Source organism: Macrobrachium rosenbergii, chromosome 6, assembly GCF_040412425.1.
Source record: "Macrobrachium rosenbergii isolate ZJJX-2024 chromosome 6, ASM4041242v1, whole genome shotgun sequence".
Classification (NCBI taxonomy): domain Eukaryota; kingdom Metazoa; phylum Arthropoda; class Malacostraca; order Decapoda; family Palaemonidae; genus Macrobrachium; species Macrobrachium rosenbergii.
In genome coordinates this window covers 37,516,512-37,539,305 of record NC_089746.1, presented here as the reverse complement: position 1 = coordinate 37,539,305, position 22,794 = coordinate 37,516,512, and the positions used below count along the sequence as shown (strand labels likewise).

The window sequence follows — 22,794 nt, the reverse complement described above, 5'->3', positions numbered from 1 at the left end:
GGAAAAGTATTAAATTTATTAATTTTCATGTGGTGGAGGGCAGCGTAGGCTTAGTTTTTCAAGGGATATGGTTTATTAGATTTTGTTCTGATATTTTCCAATGAGTACCACAAAGCTACTGTACTTAGTAAGCTTAGTGACCTCAGGTTCGTCAGTCCATCAAGATCAGACCCAGCACTCACTATCTTTACTTGAGACTTTTAGCATCCATGACGATGTAAGTTACTCAAATGCTAGGCTGAAGAGGCAGTGCCTTTCATAGCCTTGGTGATCCTTAAGCTAATTTATCAGAAAGTAATCTGTTTGAAAGAAAGGAAAATATGAACAGTATTGACTACAGAAAATCATCAGTAGGATTAAACCGAGTCGAGTGAATAGATGAAACTTGAAGTACTTGAAAAATGTTGCAGGTGGGAACTGAAGGAACTCTGAAAATATTTGGTGATGTCCCTAATTTGCATAAGGCTCACTACAGGCATTACTCCCAAGCAGAGGATCCTATACCATAAGGTCTATGAGTATGGGACGAATCCATACGAGAGGTCAGTAGCAACTGTGCTTTGCAAGATGCACTGTGGGCAGCACTAATGGTTTTTAATGAGTAATCCTTTGGTCCTTAGCAGCATTTCTCATACCTTAAACTTTTCATACATTTCCTTGAGTCATTTAGCCAAACAATTTCATTAGCTTTGATTTACCTCACTGTTCATTTCTTATTAAAGAACAATTCCATTTGCGTAGCCTTATGCATGTCTAGATTCACTGATCTGGTTAAACTGCCTGTAATAATGAGACAAATCATTATTTGGGGGAAAAAATGCCAACTATAGTGTTCCACTTTCAGAATGTAAGACTGTAAGTGAGTAATATATGGATAGAAGATATTGTTAACAACTGCAGCTTTTACCATTGTAGGTAATGGAAGTGGTATTGAAATTAGATGGATTATTGTGTCTCTTTATTTTTCAGGAAGCAGCTCAAATTGATGCGAATGCAGATGTAACCTTCATTCCATATTTTGTTGTGAGTGATGTTGAGCCACCAGAAGACATTTCATTTTCCGAACATGAGAGAGAGCTATTGTTGCGTTATACTCATGCCACAGGGCATGACTTCAGAGAGGAAGTAAGTCTTGGATTATTAATGCATAGAAACTAAACAGAACTTAGGTAGGTTACTTGTAATTGTCTTTAAATTCAAATGAATTTACTCTGCTTACATACTGATACTAGGATGTATGTTATGCAATGAGTTTTTTATTTTCAGTTTCCATTTTATTGCCAAGATCTACAGGAAATTGTGTTAGTCATTTTATTTTTAAAGCATGGTTTAGGTATGAATTATAAGTGTTATAACAAAATGAAGCCTAATTCTTTATACTTGAAATACTCTGCTGAAGTGTAAAGAAAGTTGACCTTCATAATTGACAGCAAATATTAAGGGTCGTGGATGTGGTGGCTGGAATGAGACTGAATTTTCCAAGAAGGAGCTGAGTTATCAGCTATTGCTTCTTTCTTTAACTAGCCTTTTCAGCAGTCACATTTACTGTTAGAGCCCTAGATCTTTTATTTTCTTCACTGCTTTCCCTCCATAATAATTACATATTGATACTGGGTTATTATTAAGTAAGGATATATTTTTTAGGTGAAACTTACCCTTTATCATTTGCTTTATCTGCAGCTACTTGGTGCAGGTGTTAAAATTGAAACAATCTTTAACGAACGCTCCCAGTAGTTAGCCCCAGCCCTTTGGAGGGTGGGGGTAAGACAGCAAATGTTTTGGTTGTCATTCTTCTCTAGTCAGCAATTACAACCAGCCATTTAGACAAGTGATCTAAAATTTGGGTTTGTTTTCTTGGTTAATGAATGGATTGTCAGGATTTTGGTCTGTAAGACAGCGAATGTTTTGGTTGTCATTCTTCTCTAGTCGGCAATTACAGCCAGCCATTTAGACAAGTGATCTAAAATTTAGGTTTGTTTTCTTGGTTAATGAATGGATTGTCAGGATTTTGGTCTGTATTTGGCAGTATGGATTCTTCTCAGTCTTCCCTATTGAAATCTGTTAGATTTTGTAAGGTAAATGCTTACAAGACCAGATTGGGTTAATTGACGTACGTAAGCACGAACTAAGTATGGATCATCGGGAAGTGAATTTTGATTCAGACAACCTTTGTGATCATTGCAAGGATTAGTCTTTGGAAGAGACAGAAAAGATGACAAATTGCTGAATTAGAAGAGAAGGATAGACTTAGGAGAGAGTAAACAGAACAGTCTTGAATCTAGGTTTTCTTTAGAATTAACACCTGATCAAGAAGATAGAGAGATAAGTCCATAGTTTTTTCTCTAGTGGATATAGATCCTTGTACACCTAAATGTCAGCTCAGGGTAGTAGGCTAGACTTAATGCAATTAGATATTGACTCAGTTAAATCTAGAATTGAATTTTTTGTAACAGTTTGAGTCTTTTGCATCGAATATGTCCAGTGCATTGGCAGGGACAGCGACCCCTAGTTCCTTTGGCCACTCCACGGATGTAGCCTTGCCTGTCATCTCAGTATCCCTGCCGGTAGGCGCCTGGTAGTCCTGGGGTTTAGCAATGAGGACCAACTTTCCCGGATGTTCAAGGACTGTGCCCTCTGTTTCCTGCCTTTGCTTTCGGTCCTCCATGGACAGAGTTAGATCACAGTCGCATAAGGACTGTTATGGTAGGTCTATATCTTCAATAGGTCTAGATCTTGTGTTTGACCCCATTGTCCCACGGTTATTCTAGGGATTCGTCTGAGCCAGATAACTGATTTTGATCAGTAGTGAGTGCTGCTGTTGCACCTGCAGCCATCACTAGCAGCCCTGAGACTGTAGTCAGTCTATCAGGAGTAAGCGTTCATACCAGTTCTCCCCATTTATCACCAATGGTCGGTCCAAGTTTTGTTTTTGACAAAGCCACTGTTATGTCCGTGCCCAGGTTTTTGTGGTTTTATGGACTGTTTTTCAAGCTTAGGTTAATTGTGCCAGATTTTCACATTTCACCTGTCAGTCTGTTAGTTTCTGCAAGGTGTCGAGTCCGCATACAGTTCTGCATGTCTTCAGTCTGCATGGGATATCGTTGAGACCATGCAAGGCGTTATCGAGTTCACAAGGCGTCTGCGAGGCCTCACAGCCAGCAGGTAGTCTGCATGGTTGTCAGTGAGTCCACACGGTTGTCTGCGAGTCCGCATGGTTGTCCACAAGTCCGCACGGTTGTCCTCGTGCCCACACGGTTGTCTACGAGTCCACACAGTTGTCTGAGAGTACGCATGGTTGTCAGCAAGCCCGCATGGCCAGCAGCGAGTCCAGTCAGGCATCAGCAAGTCTGCAAGGGTGTCAGCAATTCTGCATGGGCATCAGCAAGTCTGCACAGGCATCAGTGAGTCTGTACAGGCATCAACAAGTCTATACAAGCATCAGTGAGTCTGCATGGGTGTTAGAGGGTCCATACAGGCGTTAGCATGTCCGCACAGGCGTTAGCAAGTCTGCACAGTTGTAGGCGAGCCCAAGGCGTCAGTGAGTCCATATGAGGCTTCAGCAAGTCCGTGCAAGGCGTCAGTGAGTCCACTTAGTGAGAGAGGTTTTGACTTTCTAGTTGCTGCCATATGGATTATGAGAATTTTAGTGCCTGGTCTTGTGAGACCATCTGGTTCTGGGGCTACTTTTGTCCCTGAGGAAGAGGACTTTTATTGGCTTTGCTCCTCCTAACAGCATTCTCCTTTACCCCCTATTCAGGAAAAGGAGCATTTAGTCTATCCCCTCATTTTTAAGGAATTAGTTCAGTTGTGCTTAGACAGGTATCTGCAGTCCTTCATTTAAGTTGTCAGTTTCAGTATTTTGGAGACTTGACTAAATGGCAAATTTTTGGCCAGAGAGAGTCTATTTTTGAAAGTCCTCTCTCTTGTTTCCCCGCTGTATACTAGGAAGACTATGGTGTATCGATCAGGGGATTTTTCCCCCTCTTCTCCTGATCCAGCTGTTATGGTCCATTTTTTCCAGCCAGGAGAGGGCATTTGTGTCTGCTAAGCCGCGTTTCAAGAGGCTGAGAATATGTATTAAACTGGGCGCCTCAAGTTTTCACCAGGGTGCTAACCCCTTCATGAATATTTTATTTATTAGGAGTAAAGTTACTTCTGTACCTGGATGACTGGATTATCCATGTGAAGTCCCGGGGGTTGGCCTGAGGGCAAGAGAGCCTGTCTTGGGCTTGGCAAGTCCATAGGCTAACCAAGAATGTGACAGGTCATCTTTGGAACCTATACAAAGAGTGACATACCTGGGCATGGTGATTGATTCTGTTCTGTTCAAGGTTTTCCGACACAAGCTCAAATAGACAATTTGATGTTAATCATGAGAGAAGTCTCCTCCTCAGGGAGCATGCCTGCTAATGCTGGTTGTATTGCTTTGGTTGCTTGTCTTCTCTGGAGAAGTTAGTTCCAAGTGCTTGACTTTGGATGTTACCTCTTCAAGGCATGGAGAGAGACTTGGCCAGACATGAGTTGTTGCCGTGGAACCAAGAACAGGTCCTTTTCCTTCATTGGTCATTGTTCGTAGTGTTGCTTCTCCCTCAAGTCCCTGAACACAGACCCCTAACTGTATTCAGTTGCCTCGGACAAGGATGGGGCTGTGGTTATTGGGAACCAGTCGCTTCAAGGGTTGGCTATCCAGAAGGGATTTAAGTAAATTTGGAAACCTTGGTAGCCATCACTAGGACTTTAGCCTATGGACAGTGGAGAGGAATATTTTCCATATACCTCAGTTGGTTTTTTACGCTTGGTGGACATGTTAAGTCATCCAGGACAGGTGCTCTCCCACAATTGATCTTTATCCTGTAGTTTGCAAGGCAATTTGGAGAGTGTTTGGCCAACCCCTCGTTGATCTCTTTGCAGCTGAAGCTGAATCATTGTCTCAGCTTTACATATATATATATATATATATATATATATATATATATATATATATATATATATATATATATATATATATATATATATATATATATATATATATATATATATTTATGCATGTGTGTGTACATACACACATAAACACACGCTGTACCTTCATGTCATTGTATTTTGAATAATCACTTGACTTTGTTAATAAATTATTTTAACATTTGCCCCGTAGGGGTATAGTTATGTAACTGCACCTCATGTGGTGCACTGTTAGTATTACTAAAGGTTGATTGCAGTATCCCTTCAGCCCTGAACTGTGCATACTTTTTAGCCTTTTACTTGACCTCCATTGCTCTTTCCTTTCCTCCAGTTTCCTGTCCAACCTCTCTTAACTGTTACATCTTGGTGCAACTGTTGATCCTCACCTTTTCGATCCCTGTACTTCATCTAATGTATTTTTTAGATCTCTCTTTCTCTCATTCACTGCAACTGGTTTCATTGTCTAAAGTGCTGAATGGCTGAAAATGCCCCAGCTCCTGGCTTTAAAGCCTATACTGCATTTCAGTTTATGATTTGGTGTTGAGGCAGAAAAATTAATTTGCAAAAAGCTAAAACTTATTTTGTTAATTTTGGATTTATTTGTTGGAGCTTATAAAATATCACACAATATATTAAATATTATAAAATAATGCATAACTTATCAAATACATCAGATTATTATATGTATTCTTTGCATGACAGGAAGGTGCTGTAGGGGATGGAAAAGGTGACGGGGTTTATGAAAAAGATGTTGCGTATCATGGAGATGTACTTTTGCATAAGTTTAAGAAGAGGTTGTCTCGCAGTCCACAACAGATCCTCAGGTGAGCATTTTCATTTAAAGGTCTTGCATGAATTTATAAATGTAGTTCGTAGAACTGCTTTTATAGGAAACTAGTATCCTGTAAACTAGTGTTTTTAGAAGAGGAATTCTGTTGATACAGTATTTTAGATATTTAAAATTTGAGCACTCTTCTACTGTTAAGAGAACCAAGTTTTATAGTTCTGTAAAAAAAAAATTATATTGTGATATTGTATTTTGGATTTTTTTTTGTGTAACAAAAAGAATTTTTAGAAATGGGCATGATTGTTGTTTAAAATTATGAGTAGTTTTCATGTGTTTTTTAATGTTTTGAATAATTTTGATCTCCAATTCCCTTCGAAATCAGTAGTTTTAGATTTAGAACCACCCATAACGGGGAACCACAATGGGAAACAGATAGCAGCAAATGGAAGTTCAAATCTGATTAAGGTAAGGAATAATGGCCCAACCATAGTGCATAAGAGATGTTTTTCAAAGTCATGCAGTGCACTAGGTTAGGCTGTTGTAGAATTAATCCCTGTATTTCTTGATATGATTTACAGTTTTCTAAGTTAGGCAGGGTAGGGGTCCAGTGGGGTGTCCAGCATCTTAGGTTAGCTTAGGGTATGTATGGATGCATCCCTGTATTTTCATGACTTATGGCACACTAGGTCAGGTTAACTGGGGAAGTCCAGAGGTGACTATTACACTAGTTTTTGTATTCCTCACCCAAAACCCCAGTTTCTCACTGTTGCCATTTTTAAAACTACAAATTTACAGTGGAAATGAAGGTCCAAATCTTAGTAAAACAGAGCATTTAAATTTAAACAATATCCCTGACAATTTCTAAATATTTAGCAAAAAATTTACTTCAGGGAAAATTGGAGGTGCCTTGTGTTAACAAAGCACCATTCTGTAGAATTTCAAAGGGGATTTGCTCTTACTGCTGCATTATATATTATTTGAGAACCTTTAATATGCCTTCAATTTAAGTCTCTAGAGGGGTTGTGATTGCCAAGCATTGATTAGGACTTTGGTTTTGGTCTGAGGATTAAGTTAAGGGAAATAAATTTAAGGGTATTTTGATAAATCTAGACAACTGGTATAGAGATCACTCTTAACTGAGCTAAAGGCTTATACTCTTTTGCACTGAAATGAATATGGTTAAAGGCTTTACACAGAAAAAGAAGGTAAGGGGGAGATCACTGTATATGAATTATCCTTTTGATGGGAATGCTATTTGTTGTAAACATAATTATATTTTGTAATTTTCTTGAAATGGAAATACTATTTTTGAAAGGAGAATCAAGGTCTCACTGTTCCCAGTTTGTTGAAAATTCCAGGACCTGCTTTCTAAGTATGAGTTGTCTAATAGATACTAAAAAGATTATTGGTAATTTTCTGGTGTGAAATTTCCAAGTTATCTCCCAACTCTTTTTGTAGGTACTGCCGAGAAGAGGGCGTGCCCCCTCTTTGGTTAAGACCCCCTGGACTAAATGAAAGTCCAGCAAAGTGCCAATACTGTGGTGGGCCTGTTGTGTTTGAAATGCAAATAACCCCCCAACTTGTTCTTCATCTACGTGTTCCTGGGGTTCAGGGGTCGCCAGTTGAGTTTGGAACTGTAGCAGTATTTACATGCACTGCCTCATGTTGGGGCGAGAAAGACACTTCGAGACAAGAGGCTGTCGTAGTGCAAGGTGAAGTGATATAAAGTGATAAAGGTACATATGGAAGCAGTATGTACACAAATTTTCATGACACGATGTTAACACAAGTAAGTTTCAGAATTTATTCTTACAATGGAGAAAACAGTTATTTGCTAAGCCTATGTTGCAGATCATATTTATTCTAATCTCCCTTACTGAGAAGCTAAAAATAGAAGTGTTAGACTTCTATGAAGAGGAGAATATTAGGTGCACTGCCATATGGTTCTAAGCAGCAACTGTTTATGGATATTATATACATATTTAAGTTTGAATTCATCTCTTCTCCACGGATCACACTGAGTCATATTTACTTGCGAGCAGATCATCATTCCCAAAGGCTTTTCATATTTGCCAATGCACTTTTACCTCAGTAACATACCTGTGCAATACAAAGAATGTGATCATATCATCTTCATAAGTCTGAAATATACACAGACACTGGAGAACTTTGAACTTTCTTTTGAGTTGATTTATGAGATACCAGCTGATGATACTTAATGAGAATTCAGTTATGTATGTCTCTCTTGCAAGTAACAACTTATAAGGAAAGCAAGATATTTAGGTGTGTTGTTCATAGCATCATGGAATGTATCATAACTTGCAAGCACATATTGGTTATAAATATAGAATCGATATATAAAAATGGTATTTGTGATTTAAGAACGCAACTTATGATAACCAAAGAAGTTTTATGGCAAGTACTGATACTTGGTTATCAGGTTCCATTTTTTATGAGCACTAAGTGAAGCATTAAATTAGTTGTTTTATCTTAGAGGAAGATTTTACCTTTGTTTATGTGTATTGATATATTCCTCATAACAGGTTGTATTATTTAATTAAAAGTATGCACTGAATTAGTTTGTGTACTACATCTCAATTAAGATGTATTATTAAGTTTCACTGTAATAACTTGCAAGAACAGTGGCAAGTATTGTCAGTAGACTTTAAAAGAAAATACTGTATACAGGTATATTGTATTGAACTAGGCAAAGTTGAGCTTCCAGTATAGATATATTACAGTTTCAATATTTAACTTGTCATTTCAAGTAGAGTTAGGAAACAGATAGCTATTTGGATGCAATATGCAGATATCTTCAATAAAGATGAAAATGACTTACGCAGGCTGACCAATACATGCCTTGCCCAATAACATATGTCATTTCAAGGTTTACTGTACTGTGTAAATGAACACTTTTCTGTTAGATCAAAATACAGTACAATATTTTTGTTTTAGTTTATGCTAGTCTTATGGTTCATTGTTTCATGTAACATCCTGTATATTGTGACCTGGTGTACTGATGTTATTTTATTGCATAATAAATCATGTCAGGTAGAAGTAGGAGATTCTGTTCCCATTCATGTACAGAATGTAATTTTACCTCGGAATGGAAGATGGTCATGTTGTGGAATTTTCAGTTTGAAGTGTTCTACTTTATATATTGTCACAATGGTGTCTATTCCAGATTCAGTACATTTGTGTATAGTTCATTCCCTTACTTTGTTTTACTTAATTGATGTTTTCTTTATTGAATGTTGTCAAGTAGATTGAACTGTGTACACAGTTGCTAACCTTGAAATGAAATAAGGTATGGGTGATTTGTTAAAAAACTGTTGTCAGTTTCAGCTTGCCTGTTGATGTTGGCAATCATCAGTTTTGGAATGAGTGAAATTAGCTGCATGTGCCACTATGATGGCCAGGTTATTGAATGTCAGTATTTTCTACCGTAAATTAATGTGTATCCAAGAGTAAAGTTTTCTTCTAACTTTTCAGAGAGCAATAAACTTATTTTCGATTTTAAGTACTCATGATATTTACGTTATTATCCATTTACATTATCTTGATAAGTTTTCCTGCTAATGTGCTAAGAAACTCACAGGGCACTTTGTGATGCAAAATATCTTCCAAACAATCAAATCTTTTACAGCATTATAGCTGTGTATAGTGCATGGAGGCTTCAATTAGTACATATTTTTTGCAGAAGTTGAGTTTAAGGATTTTCATCATTTAAAGCAGTTTTTAAATTAGCATGTATTGAAGAAGCAGTTTTAAAAAAGGAGTCTTTATCTCGGTTACAGACTGAATAGAGCTTTTATATACATGTTTAATACTGACATTTCCCAATGAAGAATAATTTCACATGTAATCTGTTAACTGGAAATCTAGAGAATTTATCTCCAGTGAACTTCAGACTCAAAAGTATCCTCTCTGAATTAGATATTTTTAAAGAAATTTCTGGAACATTGAAATGGAACTTTTGCTACATTAAGACTAGGAATGTCAACTCTTACGAAATTATGAAAAAAAAAAATTGGAATTTTAAGTGGTGAATGGTTGGCTAGCTTATAAGAGTTATGAAATTTGACTTTGGTGGTATGGTTAAACTACCTAAGACTGTACTAATTGGCACCATGCAAAACTTGAAATAAGCAAAGGGGAAGGTGAGATCAGTGGTTGGGTTCAACCAAACCACTTTGGTTGAAATTTAGCTCTCAAGAGTTGTCCAACAAATAGTGAAGAAAAAAAAATTTGCAAAGCCAGTCTTCATGGCTCAGGCTACACAGTGCTTCTATTTTGGTAGCTTCATATCATATTTACCGATACATGAAAAGAAGTAACCTTATTGGGGTTACTTGATTAAAGAATTTTCCAAGTACAGTAATTAATGAGTTTGTCCATTAATACTAACTACAAGTAATTCATTGTGTTTTACATGATTTTTTATGTTTTAATTCAATATGTAATGTTGATGTTCAGAATGCATATTTTGCTGAATTGAAGCTTTCTTCACATAAAGAAAATGTTGTGTATGCTGCATTATATCTAATTACTAAAACAGAAAATTTTCTTATCTAAGTATTTTGTAAGGCACAGTGTTTTTGTGCACTCCATAGCAGATTTTTATACCTGAGAGATATTAAATGGAAATATATATATATACACAGTGTAAAGCTAAAACATGAGTAACTTATTACGAGTTGTGAAGGACTTAAATTGGGCAAAAGGGGTTGTGGTCCTAAAATAATCATAGTTATATGAAATTTTCTCGTTAAATTAAGTCACAATTCATGCTAGTCATTGAAATACTCATAGTGCAGGTGATTAATGAATGTGTAACGTTTTAAGTAGCATTTATGTTCCCAATATGAACAGTATTCCATATATTGTATTCATTTAATTTCTGCAGGGAAATAATTATAGAATTCTGGTTGTAACTTTTGTTAAGTGCCTAAGGTAGGTATTGTTAGTATTTTCCCTATGTTTACCAGGCTGCTAATGGTTTTGGTTGCTCTGTTCCACTTCACAGTATGCAAGTGCCATATTTTTTGGTGATTTTGCACAAATTGTCAGCTATGACAGAATAACACACATTTCATTTTATGGGAAGAACAGACAGATGCAACTCAGTCCCCCAAGAACATAAGGTAATATTTTAAAATTGTCCATATTTGTGGTCATAAATACTTTTCTTATGAAGAGGGGTTGTTATGGTGTTTCTAAATGTACACATGACTTGGCCGGCAGTTTTGAATTGCCTGGGTGGTCAGCTTTTAATCCCATAATTCATGCATTCAACCAGTCAGTCAGTAGTATACTTATTTTGAATAATATTTGTTATGAGTTTATTGCTTCAAGTCTGGATTGTGTTAATAATTGGATTACAACTATCTTTATTTATACTTTAATTTGAGAGTATTATTTTATTAGACTTTTTCTTACATGTGTACAGTAAGTTATAAGCTGCATTTAAATGACTGACTCATCATCATCATAGAAATTTATAAGGTATACAGTGATGTGATATTTAGATTTGTATTTTGAGCCCAACATAATTTTAAAAGTAACTGTTAATTAAAAAATGGTACCCACTTCATCTGAAGCGTAACACAGTCCTAACAAACAGAACTCTAATGTTTATTACAGTGTGAGATGATTTTGAGGGTGGGTTAAGCCACCATTCCATAACTTGAGCATTTGAGGGCATTCTTGACTCTAGGGTGGTGGGACTGCTTTTTTTTTTAGATTCCCTTTGATGTTGATTGGTTACGGTTTGTTTGGGAAATCTTGTCAGAAAGACTGTAAAAATACTTATGAAATATTCAGTGCAAACTTTTTCATTTTTGGCAGGAAGCCTAATGTACAAGTTGTCATGAAATATGTTAAATGGTAAAAACAAATGTACAAAATTACTTTGGCTCTAATTTTGTACCTGTTATTTCCAGTACTATTCAAGGGGTTATGCAGTTAGAGGGATTGATAAAACTTCATTAATAATTGAATAATTAACTCCATACCATTGAGTACATTGGTTCATTAATTTTAATTTTTTTTCCTTGATATCTAAAGATTTACAAATGTAATTTAAAGGGAATCTTGTGTGTGTATTCCAGTGTGCATTAAGTACTTGATGAACAACTCTGCTCAGGAGTATTATTTGAGCCATTAAAATCACTACTAGATTTTCATACTGCAGTAATAGCTTTGAGCTCAGTTAATGACTGTGATATCCAAGTACTGGCTGTCCTTCCTACCCACCCTCCATCCACTAACCTTAAGCTTTAAAATGAAGCAATTTGTTGAGATCTTGGTAAATCTCTCTCTTCTCACAATGAAGTCGAATACAGTGTATACAGGGGGAGATTTTCTTAGATGTTGAAAAACCAGTTGTATATCAAATATGAATTATCCATGTTTAGCATATGGATTTTTACAACAATGGACATTTTAAGTTCTTTATTCCCTGTTCATTCTCATTTGTAGTGTCTCAAAGGTAATGGTGTTTTATACCTTCATTTCATATGAAAACAGTGTAATGTTTTGCATAAATATTAGGTATAATTTGCCTGTACGTTTTGTTTTTTGCTGACAGCAAATTGTCTTTTGACAGTCTTCTAAGACCTCATGGAAGAATTCTGATCGGTCACATTTGTGTCGGTTCTAGCAATCCTGCTTGTCTGATGAGCTTCACCTATAATTCTATGGCTTTGCTTGTCAGCTTTAAATACTATTGTCTTTAGTCTAGATCATTAGGATGGTATGTTCAAGGCCATGACTCACCCTGAGTATGATTACATTAATGTTCATTACAGCAGTTAAAAGTCTGTTCATCTTCAGGTAAGGACAAAAATACACAAGGGTATTAAAAGATGTCAGTGCCCCAAAGGAACAAGCAAAACTATTCTGCAATTATTTTTGTTAATTGTATGGAAAACCACATATAGCAAGTATATTTTATATCTGCATGAAAATGTGAGAGAAATTGGTTAATAGAACCAAAATACTCTTGTGTGATTTTGCCTAATGCCTTGCAGTATATTTTTTGGCAATTACACTTATTCAGATTATGATGTACTGTACCTTTGTATTGTATTTCCTTATGATCATAAATTGAATAAAAACACAACTTTCATGCCACTTGTCAGTTGTCTTCTGGTTACTCATGGCTGTGGATATTGAAATCATGACAAGTCAGGGATTTTGGTTTTGACCTCTGAAAGTAAAATTAAGTCACTTTGTAATCAGATGCAGAACTAAAATATCCTTGACTAGTATTTCAGTAAAATAAAATTAAAAGTATTTTAAGCAGTTTTATTTGTCACTTTAGTACATCATAGTGGGACTTCACTTATGGAATTTTATTAAAGTCAAGTAAATTAGTACTTTTGGCTCAGTGGTCTGGTTAAACTCATTTTACTTATAAGAACCAGAATATTAGCCTCCAAAATGGTTACCAATATAAAATAAGTTACCAGAGCAACTTAAAGCCAGAATTTAACATGAACTCATGAGTTCTAATTCATTATGCCTGCCCTCTTGAGAGTTGCTGAAGGTAGATTGCCTGGTGTAGCAGTTGCTTTGCTTAACACCTGTTAGTTATCACTTCAATAAGTAGTACAAGAATAGCAAGAACAGTGCCTAAACCCATAACAATAAAAGCTCCTTGTAAATTTTCTAGAGTTAGAGGTCGGAGGCTCGTCATTTCTCCAGAAAATTCACTACCTGTTAATTGTCCAGTAGAATGTTGGAACTTGTCAACTACAGAACGATGCCAATACTCAACCAATCCAGAATGTGTCATGCGCTCAAGGTACCTGTAAAATAACAATAACTTTCTGGTTATGATTAAATATGTCTGTTACAAAACACTTAGCTGATTCCATAGCTGTCAATTTAAACTATGTCTTCCCACCTGGCCTCTGAATTTTGTTTTTGTTTCTTAGGTCTGATTATTAGGAGACTGCTCATGCATTTCTGAAGTCAGCTGTTGGACATGACATGATACCCAACATTCTCCACTACCCCAGTCCCTGAACCTATGCAACAACTAGGAATTTTACAGTTCCTCTGCTGAACAAAATCTTTCTTGATATTTGAAAGGAGCCCCATTGCTTAGTGTGCATAAAGACAGTAATATTGCATTAGTTAATAGACCACCCTTGTTACATGAGAGAAGAGCAACAGAGTAAATTGTGTGAAATCAAGATTAGTCAGGTTGCCAGTCTCTAAAGCACTCATTTCTGAAGTCAGACAAGCACAGGGACTAGATATAAAATCAAAGTAACCATGATCTCTAGGCTCTTAGTCACAGAAAAACTTGCTGATAATTATTTAATGCATCCTATGCATCCAAGCTAGTCTAACTAAAAGATAATATTTAGTCTCTAAAAAACTAAAGAGAGTGGTTGTTCACAGGAAAAGAGAAAAAGTAAATAGTGCTGCATGTAGGACAATTAATAATTATTCTGCCATAACTAAATACTTGTGAGAGAAAAGTAAAGCTATTGATTTTGATAATGCAAAGTTATTAACAAATGTCAAAATAGGTCAATAAGAAGGATAGTCAACAATACTGTGGTTTCTTTACACAGGACATTTGCCAGCAACACAGTACAGCATCACTGAAGACATCTCTATTAGTGAAGAAACATGTACAGACCAGGGAGAATCAGTATTACAGGAATATATGTGCCATGATTGTTTCTGCCACATCATCTTTTTCTCTTTCAGAGTTACATCCCCGGAGATCATTCAGCAAGTGAATAACAATGATCAACAAACCATAGTTGGTTGGGACCATTAAAGCATACTGCCAAGTAGATCTCAGAGAATTATGGACAGGACAACTGTCCAAGTGTTTTACTGTTTGGCTATATATTTGTACATTTATGTTTGTCTTCATTACTTCAGCATGACCAAGTCCACAAAAGATTGATAAATTTTTTAACAAGATTTTTGTGTAATTCGAAAAATATATACATATTTCGGAATGCACATGTAGGTTCTTCCATGCTATTTCTTCTGTTGTAAGGATCTGCAGGAATCCATAGATAAGCTTAAGGTCTATGCTCCTTGAGAAAGGCAAACAGTATATGAATATGCCAGGAAAATGGAGCATAATTTGTAAAAGGCCTATTACATGGTTCAGAAACATTTCAGGCAAGCTGGTCAGAATCGGAAGTAAATTTATCATTTTAGAATCGCAGACTATGCCATTAAGATGGATGACAGAGAACTGCTGTATTCTGTTGTTAAGAAAGGACTGCAGAAAAAAAAGATCACCTTGATGTGATCCTTTTACAGTCACAGAGGTAAAAAGTATTAATTGTCTATTACAACTGAGTGAAACTAACTTTCAGGAACAAAAATCCTTTGTCATGGAGCAAGTAGACACCCACAACAAAGACTACTACATGGGTTTGCCGGCTTTGTGTGACAAAGGTCGTCTTAATAAGAGAGATAAAGACTAACAGATGTTAATCCCCTGTCAGGTGGGTATTTTTCTCCACAGAGTTCTACCCAAATGAATCCGTGAGAATTTAAGGCCTTAGAGATAGGTGGAAATAACTAGAGTTGAATGAGAGGCCTGCCAGGTACTGTACATCTGTACAAGTTAAAATTGATGATAAAATATTTGTTAGTTCCACGGTAAATTATCTTCAAGAACTGAACGGACCTGCAACTTCCAATGATGAGACTGGCACTTTGCAACCCTAATTCACAAATGATTTTCAGTTACAAATATTGGACAAATTGCTTGTAGGTATTCAGTGAATATTCAAGTTTCTCTTTATAATTGTATCATGTGCATTGTGGGAAATATGTTGTAGTAGTTACCATTCCCATTAGTCAACGGTAATAACAGATAGATACATTTGCTTGGTTTGGCTCCTAATAACAGTTAGTCAAGTGAATAGGTTCCTAGGGTTGGGAGTTATATAAGTCATGATAGCATAAGGCTGTCATTGAATATCAACATGATACTTAGAAGGATTGAGAAGAAATCATGGAAGAACTGAGTACTGCAAATCCACCAAGAAGACAGAAATCTATAGACTAGAGAGATGGAGAATTGCCATTAATGAGAAAGAGATAGGAATAAGAAACCAAACTTAATCAAGATAAATGCAAAAAATCAATGAATAGCTTAAAATAAATAGGCTACCATTCTAGTTTATGAAACAACAGAAATTAATATATCTGCCTGACACTGAAGATTTGTAAAAACTGAGAATGCCATTATTCGCATAGACTTAGTTCTTTACCTGTCAAAAACGAGTTTATATGGTGACCCTTTTTGAAATGCCCAAGCTACGAAATTCGGGAACAGTTTCTCTTCAACAGCATACGAGGTTTTGATTCGTTGCCGAGTGATGAATAAGAACTGAGAGTATGCTGAGGCTTCTAGGACACCCGCACCTTCATCAAAAGCAGCAATAATTTTATCATAATCAGGAAGAAGGGAAAGTTTCTCCCCCAGTTTGCTCAGGACAGGTTCTTTTGAGGACCACAAAAAACCCGGTACGAAATTTCCATAGTCTAGCATGTGGATTCTGAAAAGGTAAAGATAAGACAGCTGTTAAAATTTTTGCTAAGATTATTAATTCATACATACATGCACAAACAAAGAAACAATATGGTACAAGTATAGTGATGTCAACAGCTTTTACAAACAGTCAAGGACAGAGAAGTCAAGTGAATGCACAAGTTTACCATGTTTTGTCTTTGCCCCTCCTTTTTATTTATTTATATTATTTTGCACTAATCATTTAACAATTAATAACATCTTAGTCTTACAGTCATGCATTATTTCGAGTCCCCATCATTGTAGGAAGGTGTCAGGGATTGCAGTAGTTTGCAGTAGAGGACGAGATTCTTAGCCTTCTACTGATAACATGAGGTTGGTATATGAGATTTAGCTTTACAGAGAAACCTGTGATTTTCAGTGAACAGTAACTACAGAGAGAGAGAGAGAGAGAGAAAGAGACTTTCATTATTCTTCCAGCTTGCTTCAAGGACACTGTCTGCATAAAAATGACATTTAATAATTGGTAGAAGCATCCTTACTTTATTTTTGAGTTGGCGAGTTCCTCGAGAGTAGCAATTCTGCTCGTCTGAGAGGGAACTGTGAGGAAAGCAATGAGGTTGCCCATGTAAGAAGTAGACAGCACCAGCCCTGCTATCCACCAGCAGGCAAGAAACACTCTACATCCCGGTGCAGAAGGAATATTTGGCGATGACTGGTACAACAAGTTCCTTGACAACCATACTAGCGATGATACTACGTCGTACTCTGGTGTATAGCATAACATATATATATATATATATATATATATATATATATATATATATATATATATATATATATATATATATATATAATATATATATATACACACACACACACACAGTTGAGACAAGGCAATACTTCGTAATGCTTCATTGTAAAGTAAGAATTCGGTATACTTACTATTATTGTAAACTAGCTTGTGATCATTTCTGATCAGGATATGATAAATAACTGTAAGGACTATAAGCGACAGTATGACAGCAGCCCATACCCATCTGCTGAAAGGCTGCACCACAGACAACCATCGCGGAAAGGGAGGAGGAACCTGGTCAGGAAATTGAGATTATTTATAAATAATATGGTTGAGATCTATAATCAACACACACACACACACACACACACACACACACACACACACACACACACACACACACACACACACACACACACACACACATATATATATATATATATATATATATATATATATATATATATATATATATATTTCTTTGTCTTCAGCTTTGCCCATTTCTGTATGGGGTCGCTGTTTCCTGTTGGCCCTCTCTGCCTTCCTCTATAAGATGCATCCTGACATCTTAAATTCTTAAACGTTTCCCTCGCATGCCCTTTGCTATTTTATCCTTTCATGTGAACTTTGGCCTTCCTCTTCTCCTTCCCTCCACTTCCATGCTCATAGCCCATCCACCCACATGATTCTCTCTCTCTCTCTCTCTCTCTCTCTCTCTCTCTCTCTCTCTCTCTCTCTCTCTCTCTCTCTCTCTCTATATATATATATATATATATATATATATATATATATATATATATATAGTGTATGGAGGATGGAGAATTTGATGATGGCACAAAGATTTATCATTACAATTGATACTTGCTGTACTTATCCGGAGAGAGTGCACTCGTAATCCACGTCATTACCACATAAAAGAAATTTGGGAGGTATATATTTTTCATATTTTCTATATTATTAGTTTTACAGCAATACTTAAGATAAATATATAATAATATGAGTGCATAGGATAAAGGGTGTTCCTCTACACTGTCTAAGAAAATTACAAAAGGAATATATTTCCTTTAAATAAACTTTTGTTTGGCAATGTAACAAAAAAAAAGGTATTATTTATCAAGAAACGAGCCATTTGCCATTCTTTTTAGATGGGTATTGTAGCTACGGCCGCTTCACCACGATAAATAATGAAATAAATGGTTGGTAATCATGGCAGACGATTCTCTACACCTCACCTTAAGGGTGATGCTGTAAGAGTCAGTAAAATAAGGGACGGTGAAGTCAGCAGCCTGATATCGATCAAGAACCACGGCAAAACCATTGATGATGAAGTCCTTCTCCTTCCGAACGACCTGCCCTAACATACCCACCCAAGTGCCATTGATCAGTTCACCCCAGTATCCATCAGGAGGAATCTCTTGGAGGCTAAAGGTGAAGTTGACACGCTCTGCAATCTCCCTCAACATGATGATGCCTATGCCATCCACCTTCTTGTCTGCGTTGTCAGCACAATTAAATATGAATTTTATTATTATCATTATCACTGTGTGATCATAATTACAGTTAATATGCACACATTCACATGGAATAGGCGTAGACATGACATTGCAAAGCGTACTCCAATGAGTAAAATACCTACTTATAAAAAAAAGATGGAGAAACATTCTTTCTGAATAAGGAATCCCCGATCAGTCATAGATGAACAACATAAATCTTTTAATGATGAGTTTGTACTACCTTAGGAGTTGGGCCTAACTCATTAATCTCACTTCAGGAATTAAGCTAAACATGGGAATCAAGTTGCCTGTCCTACCGGCCTTAGTGTAAAAGAATCTGATAATTTTGGCATTAATATATACAGCAGCTGTCTACGATGTCCCTATCCTATATTCAAGTAGAATCTGATTGAACAATTAAAAATACAGTGTATTTATAAATATGGAAACTTGTGACATCGCATGAGCGATGCAATATTTCACTTTCAGGCTGTCCGTCGGTTAGACCGAATAAATTCAGTTCACACGTTCCATCGTCATTGATAACAAACGCAGAGTGCCTTTTCAAAATTCTAGATATCGCCCATGTTCGGTTACTAGCTTGTGTAATTATTAACGCAGATCATATTCTATTTTACCTTTGTCACAAGAAGCCTTCCACTGGGTACTTTCGGTGACAGAATTTACAATAATTGTAAGTGATGAATCGAGTGACGCTGTTGTAGGCCTGTGGAACATTATGTATTTTGAGGACTAACAATCTATCAGCAAAGCAAATATTTATTTCGGCGCCTCTTCTATATGTGGTAGTGGACATAATGAAGAACGTCTATTGTGTCTCATCATGATCACAATGGTCCCTCCAGTGACAACGACGTCAGAACTAGAGGAGGTAAGTGAAGACCCCTTAGTGAGGTTAGTGGTTTGAAGAAAGGTCAGAGATTCTGCAGGATGGCCCCATATCCTTTGTTGCACTACGATAGAGCTTTCCCTTAGTTTAGGATTGTTTTGGTTAGTGGTTTTAAGTTTAGGCTATATAGGCTACATGTGATTCGTTAGCGTTTTGGATAGGGGTTTTGAGTGTAGGCTACTATATACATCTGATCTGTTAGCGCTAGGTTAGGTTAGGGAAAGAGAAAAACTACTGCTTATGGTATTAGACATAGGCCCAAGCTCAAGAAATGAGTTACTTATTGTTCAGAGACTTGCAATTAAGTTGAAAACTGCTGACGTCTTTTCAGGTACCGTGAGTACTATACATACAAAGTGGTGTAAAAAGTGAAAAAGACTACTGTATTCTCTGATGTGAATATTGAACATTAAGGGAATAAGCAGACAAAACAAAATACCAGTAGCCGTACTATAATTTGTTTGAGCATGTCTTAGTAGGCAGATAGTCTACCATTACTCTATAAAATATTGATCAAGTATTCATGGTAGTGGATTTATTGGACTTATCCACAATTATTTTTCCCAAAAATTACGTATTTATGGCCATTATGCACAAGATGATAAACTGTTAGTTTGGGAATTTTTTCTCCACTGAATGGACGAGTAGGTAGGTGGAATGGCGTTGCTATTGCTTTTTTTTTTTCATCTTTCTGAGTCTTTCACCGTCTTATAAGTATTTAAATCTGGACCGTTTTATGTAATGGGAGACAGGACTTATTACTAAGTCGAAAGTTATTTAGTTTGCTGGTGTTTATTATTGCCACAGTACTTTGGAAAATTGCGGGAGCGTAACCCTTGGGGTGATACTGGTTCTTAGGTCATGTCCCTTTACAATCGGCAATTATTTTTTTTTATGGAACTGACATGAACGAGCATTGTTTGAAGAATATGGCAATGCGTGTTTAAATGTAGGTTATTTCCGCTTTGAGAAAACTTGTTCTCTTCGAAGTAAAGATTAATTTTTAGTGAATATAAAAAAATATAAAAAATGTTTTAAACACTTTTTTATCAAAATGTACTAAAGAGTATACCATAATTTTTTTTAGGCATACCAGGATTTTCTTACAATTAATCGTGTCTACAAAAATAAAAGCATTGATGCCAAACATGGAAGGAAATGCTACAAGAAATCTAAAAAATTATTATTTACTGGTACTTTTTAACGTGTTTTAAAAATGTTTTTATTTTTATTTTATACGTTTTAGCTTTGACAGAAATTGTAACCGTTTTATGATTGTAACAAAAAAAATTGAATGAGATATCGTAACAAAAAAAATTGAATGAGATATCCTGTCAAGCCAAAGAAGGTTTGAAAAATCCGTAGAGTTATTAAATTATTCTAGTGAGTCAAAGAAGATATGAAAAATCCGAAGAGTTTCATACAAATCCTGACATACTGAACTGGAGAGGTCGCTGTAGGGTCACTATAGGTCACTGCTGACCTACTGATAATGTAAGGTTGTTTTGTCACCGGGATTGAGTAACCATCTAAAATTTCAAGACCATCAGACAAAAGGAACAGGTCGAAAATTTAGTTATAAATTTTTACCCAAACAGACAGACAGACAGACAGACGCAGAATTCAAGTTAAAGAAAAGCATGTAAAAATTCCTCGCTTTCGTGAAGCTTACTTCATTAGTAACTAACTACTCATGACAGCACGCATTGAAATTTATTCTGTAAAGAATTGGATATCAGGAATCAAATAGAGATTAATAACATGCATGCTTGGAAGTGTATATTACCAAAATCAAATGATCATCGGTCTGTTTCTATGTGTCCTTCGGTATGCATATATACATTGCTCATGAATAATAGCGGGCATGCCAAAAATTGAAAACAACGGAGACAGACAAAATTCGAAGTCGTCATATCGGTACTAGGGAATTCAAAAGGAAATCGTGAGTACTCATCAACTACAGTGAGAGAATATTTATTCCTGTGTGAACTTGTTAATGGTCCTTTAAAATCAATATTCAATCACTCAAATGGCTGAGTAGACTTTATAAGGTGTGTCTTCTCAGGCTGGTGAAAGTTCGGCTTACACCAGGCACAAACTCTGCACGAACGGCCTACTTGTGACACCTCTTCTACTGAGTAGGGTATGTTCTTAGAATTCACAAAATGTTATAATCTGGTGACTCTGGTGTGGCACAGAGGTTCATGGAGAACTACTAGTCTGCTGGTTGTGGAGTACCGCACCACAGGAGGACCTAGAGAAGATGTCAGGAGAAATGTTTTCTGGACCTGGGCGATATAAGATATCAGAATCACAGGAGGATAATTCCATCCTCCAGCGCATTATCTTGTCATTTTTAATTTTACTTTTATGCTTTTTATCAAACATAAAGCTTACAGATCTCTGGGTCTGTCCTAATTGTAAAACACCCACCTGTTAAATAATGCCTACAGCAACAAACCACTTCAATAATAGCTTGTGCATCCTTTTCAACAGCCACATAGCACTTTTCAGGACCTTGAAGTGTTCGTGAAAAGAAAGCCACCGGACGTCCCCCTTTAGAGATTTCTTCGTATATTTAATATATGTTTCGAGTTTAGGTGTGATAAGTAAATATCCTACGGTCGGAACGAGCCGTCTCGAACCTCTTCCATATTTGTTAAGGACGTAACAAGGAATTTTCTCTAAGGGTGTGAAGTGATGGGGCATACTCAAGAGCCCATGCCGGCAAGTTGCTGGCTAAATTCAAGACTGATTTGTACACGAGACTTTATGCAGGGATCAGCAGAAGTGTTAATATAAAGAACAGTGAAGCATTCCTCAAACTTTCCTGTTCGTGAGTAACCCAAACAAATTGTGCGATTCCAAGAATTAGTTGACTTGTGAAATAACAAACGATACTTTAATCCACAAGAAGAAAGAATTGATTCTCATTTTTTTTCTGTCCATCATACAACATAGTGATGGCATTAATCATATTATTTAAAAATCGCTGATGTGTCGAAGACTTCATATATTTCAGCTTCAGTGCTACCATATTAGAAATCTGGTAGGAATGTATGAAATTGTTACTTGATATCTAAACACGTGTTATGCAAAGTCAAGATGACATTGATTTTCATAAGACTGTAACTGATTACACTTCTATATATATATATATATATATATATATATATATATATATATATATATATATATGTATATATATATGTATATATATATATATATATATATATATATATATATATATATATATATATATATATATATATAAATATTACTCGTATTTTGCTTCAGTAAAACAGGATGGTTAAGATTCCAGACTTT

General features: G+C 36.1%; 2 protein-coding genes across 2 annotated transcripts in view; one reads left to right on the top strand and one right to left on the bottom strand.

Moving 5' to 3' along the window:
* The window catches only part of trus (programmed cell death 2 like trus), a 47,360-nt gene extending 34,316 nt beyond the window's left edge, over positions 1–13,044 (top strand). Inside the window, exons 5-7 of the mRNA XM_067105506.1 lie at positions 970–1,125; positions 5,662–5,783; positions 7,205–13,044. Coding sequence (XP_066961607.1) covers positions 970–1,125; positions 5,662–5,783; positions 7,205–7,472 — 546 coding nt within the window. The 3' untranslated portion in view covers positions 7,473–13,044. The remainder of the gene's footprint in view (positions 1–969; positions 1,126–5,661; positions 5,784–7,204) is intronic.
* Positions 13,045–13,049: 5 nt separating this feature from the next.
* Positions 13,050–16,996, bottom strand: LOC136839451 (ionotropic receptor 21a-like). The gene is made up of 3 exons (XM_067105507.1): positions 16,811–16,996; positions 16,009–16,296; positions 13,050–13,557 (listed from the first exon to the last, which is right to left on the bottom strand). Exons 1-3 carry the CDS (start codon positions 16,894–16,896, stop codon positions 13,326–13,328), a joined length of 606 nt encoding a protein of 201 aa, XP_066961608.1. The 5' UTR covers positions 16,897–16,996; the 3' UTR covers positions 13,050–13,325.
* Positions 16,997–22,794: the final 5,798 nt, after the last annotated feature.

What these genes read in the sequence shown, in the direction of transcription:
- LOC136839451 (XM_067105507.1), bottom strand. Translation starts at nt 16,896, where the DNA reads ATGGGCAACCTCATTGCTTTCCTCACAGTTCCCTCTCAGACGAGCAGA. An exon ending in CTCGCCAACTCAAAAATAAA is followed by an intron (nt 16,297 to 16,810) that starts GTAAGGATGCTT and finishes TTACCTTTTCAG; the next exon opens with AATCCACATGCTAGACTATG. An exon ending in TATAAACTCGTTTTTGACAG is followed by an intron (nt 13,558 to 16,008) that starts GTAAAGAACTAA and finishes GTTATTTTACAG; the next exon opens with GTACCTTGAGCGCATGACAC.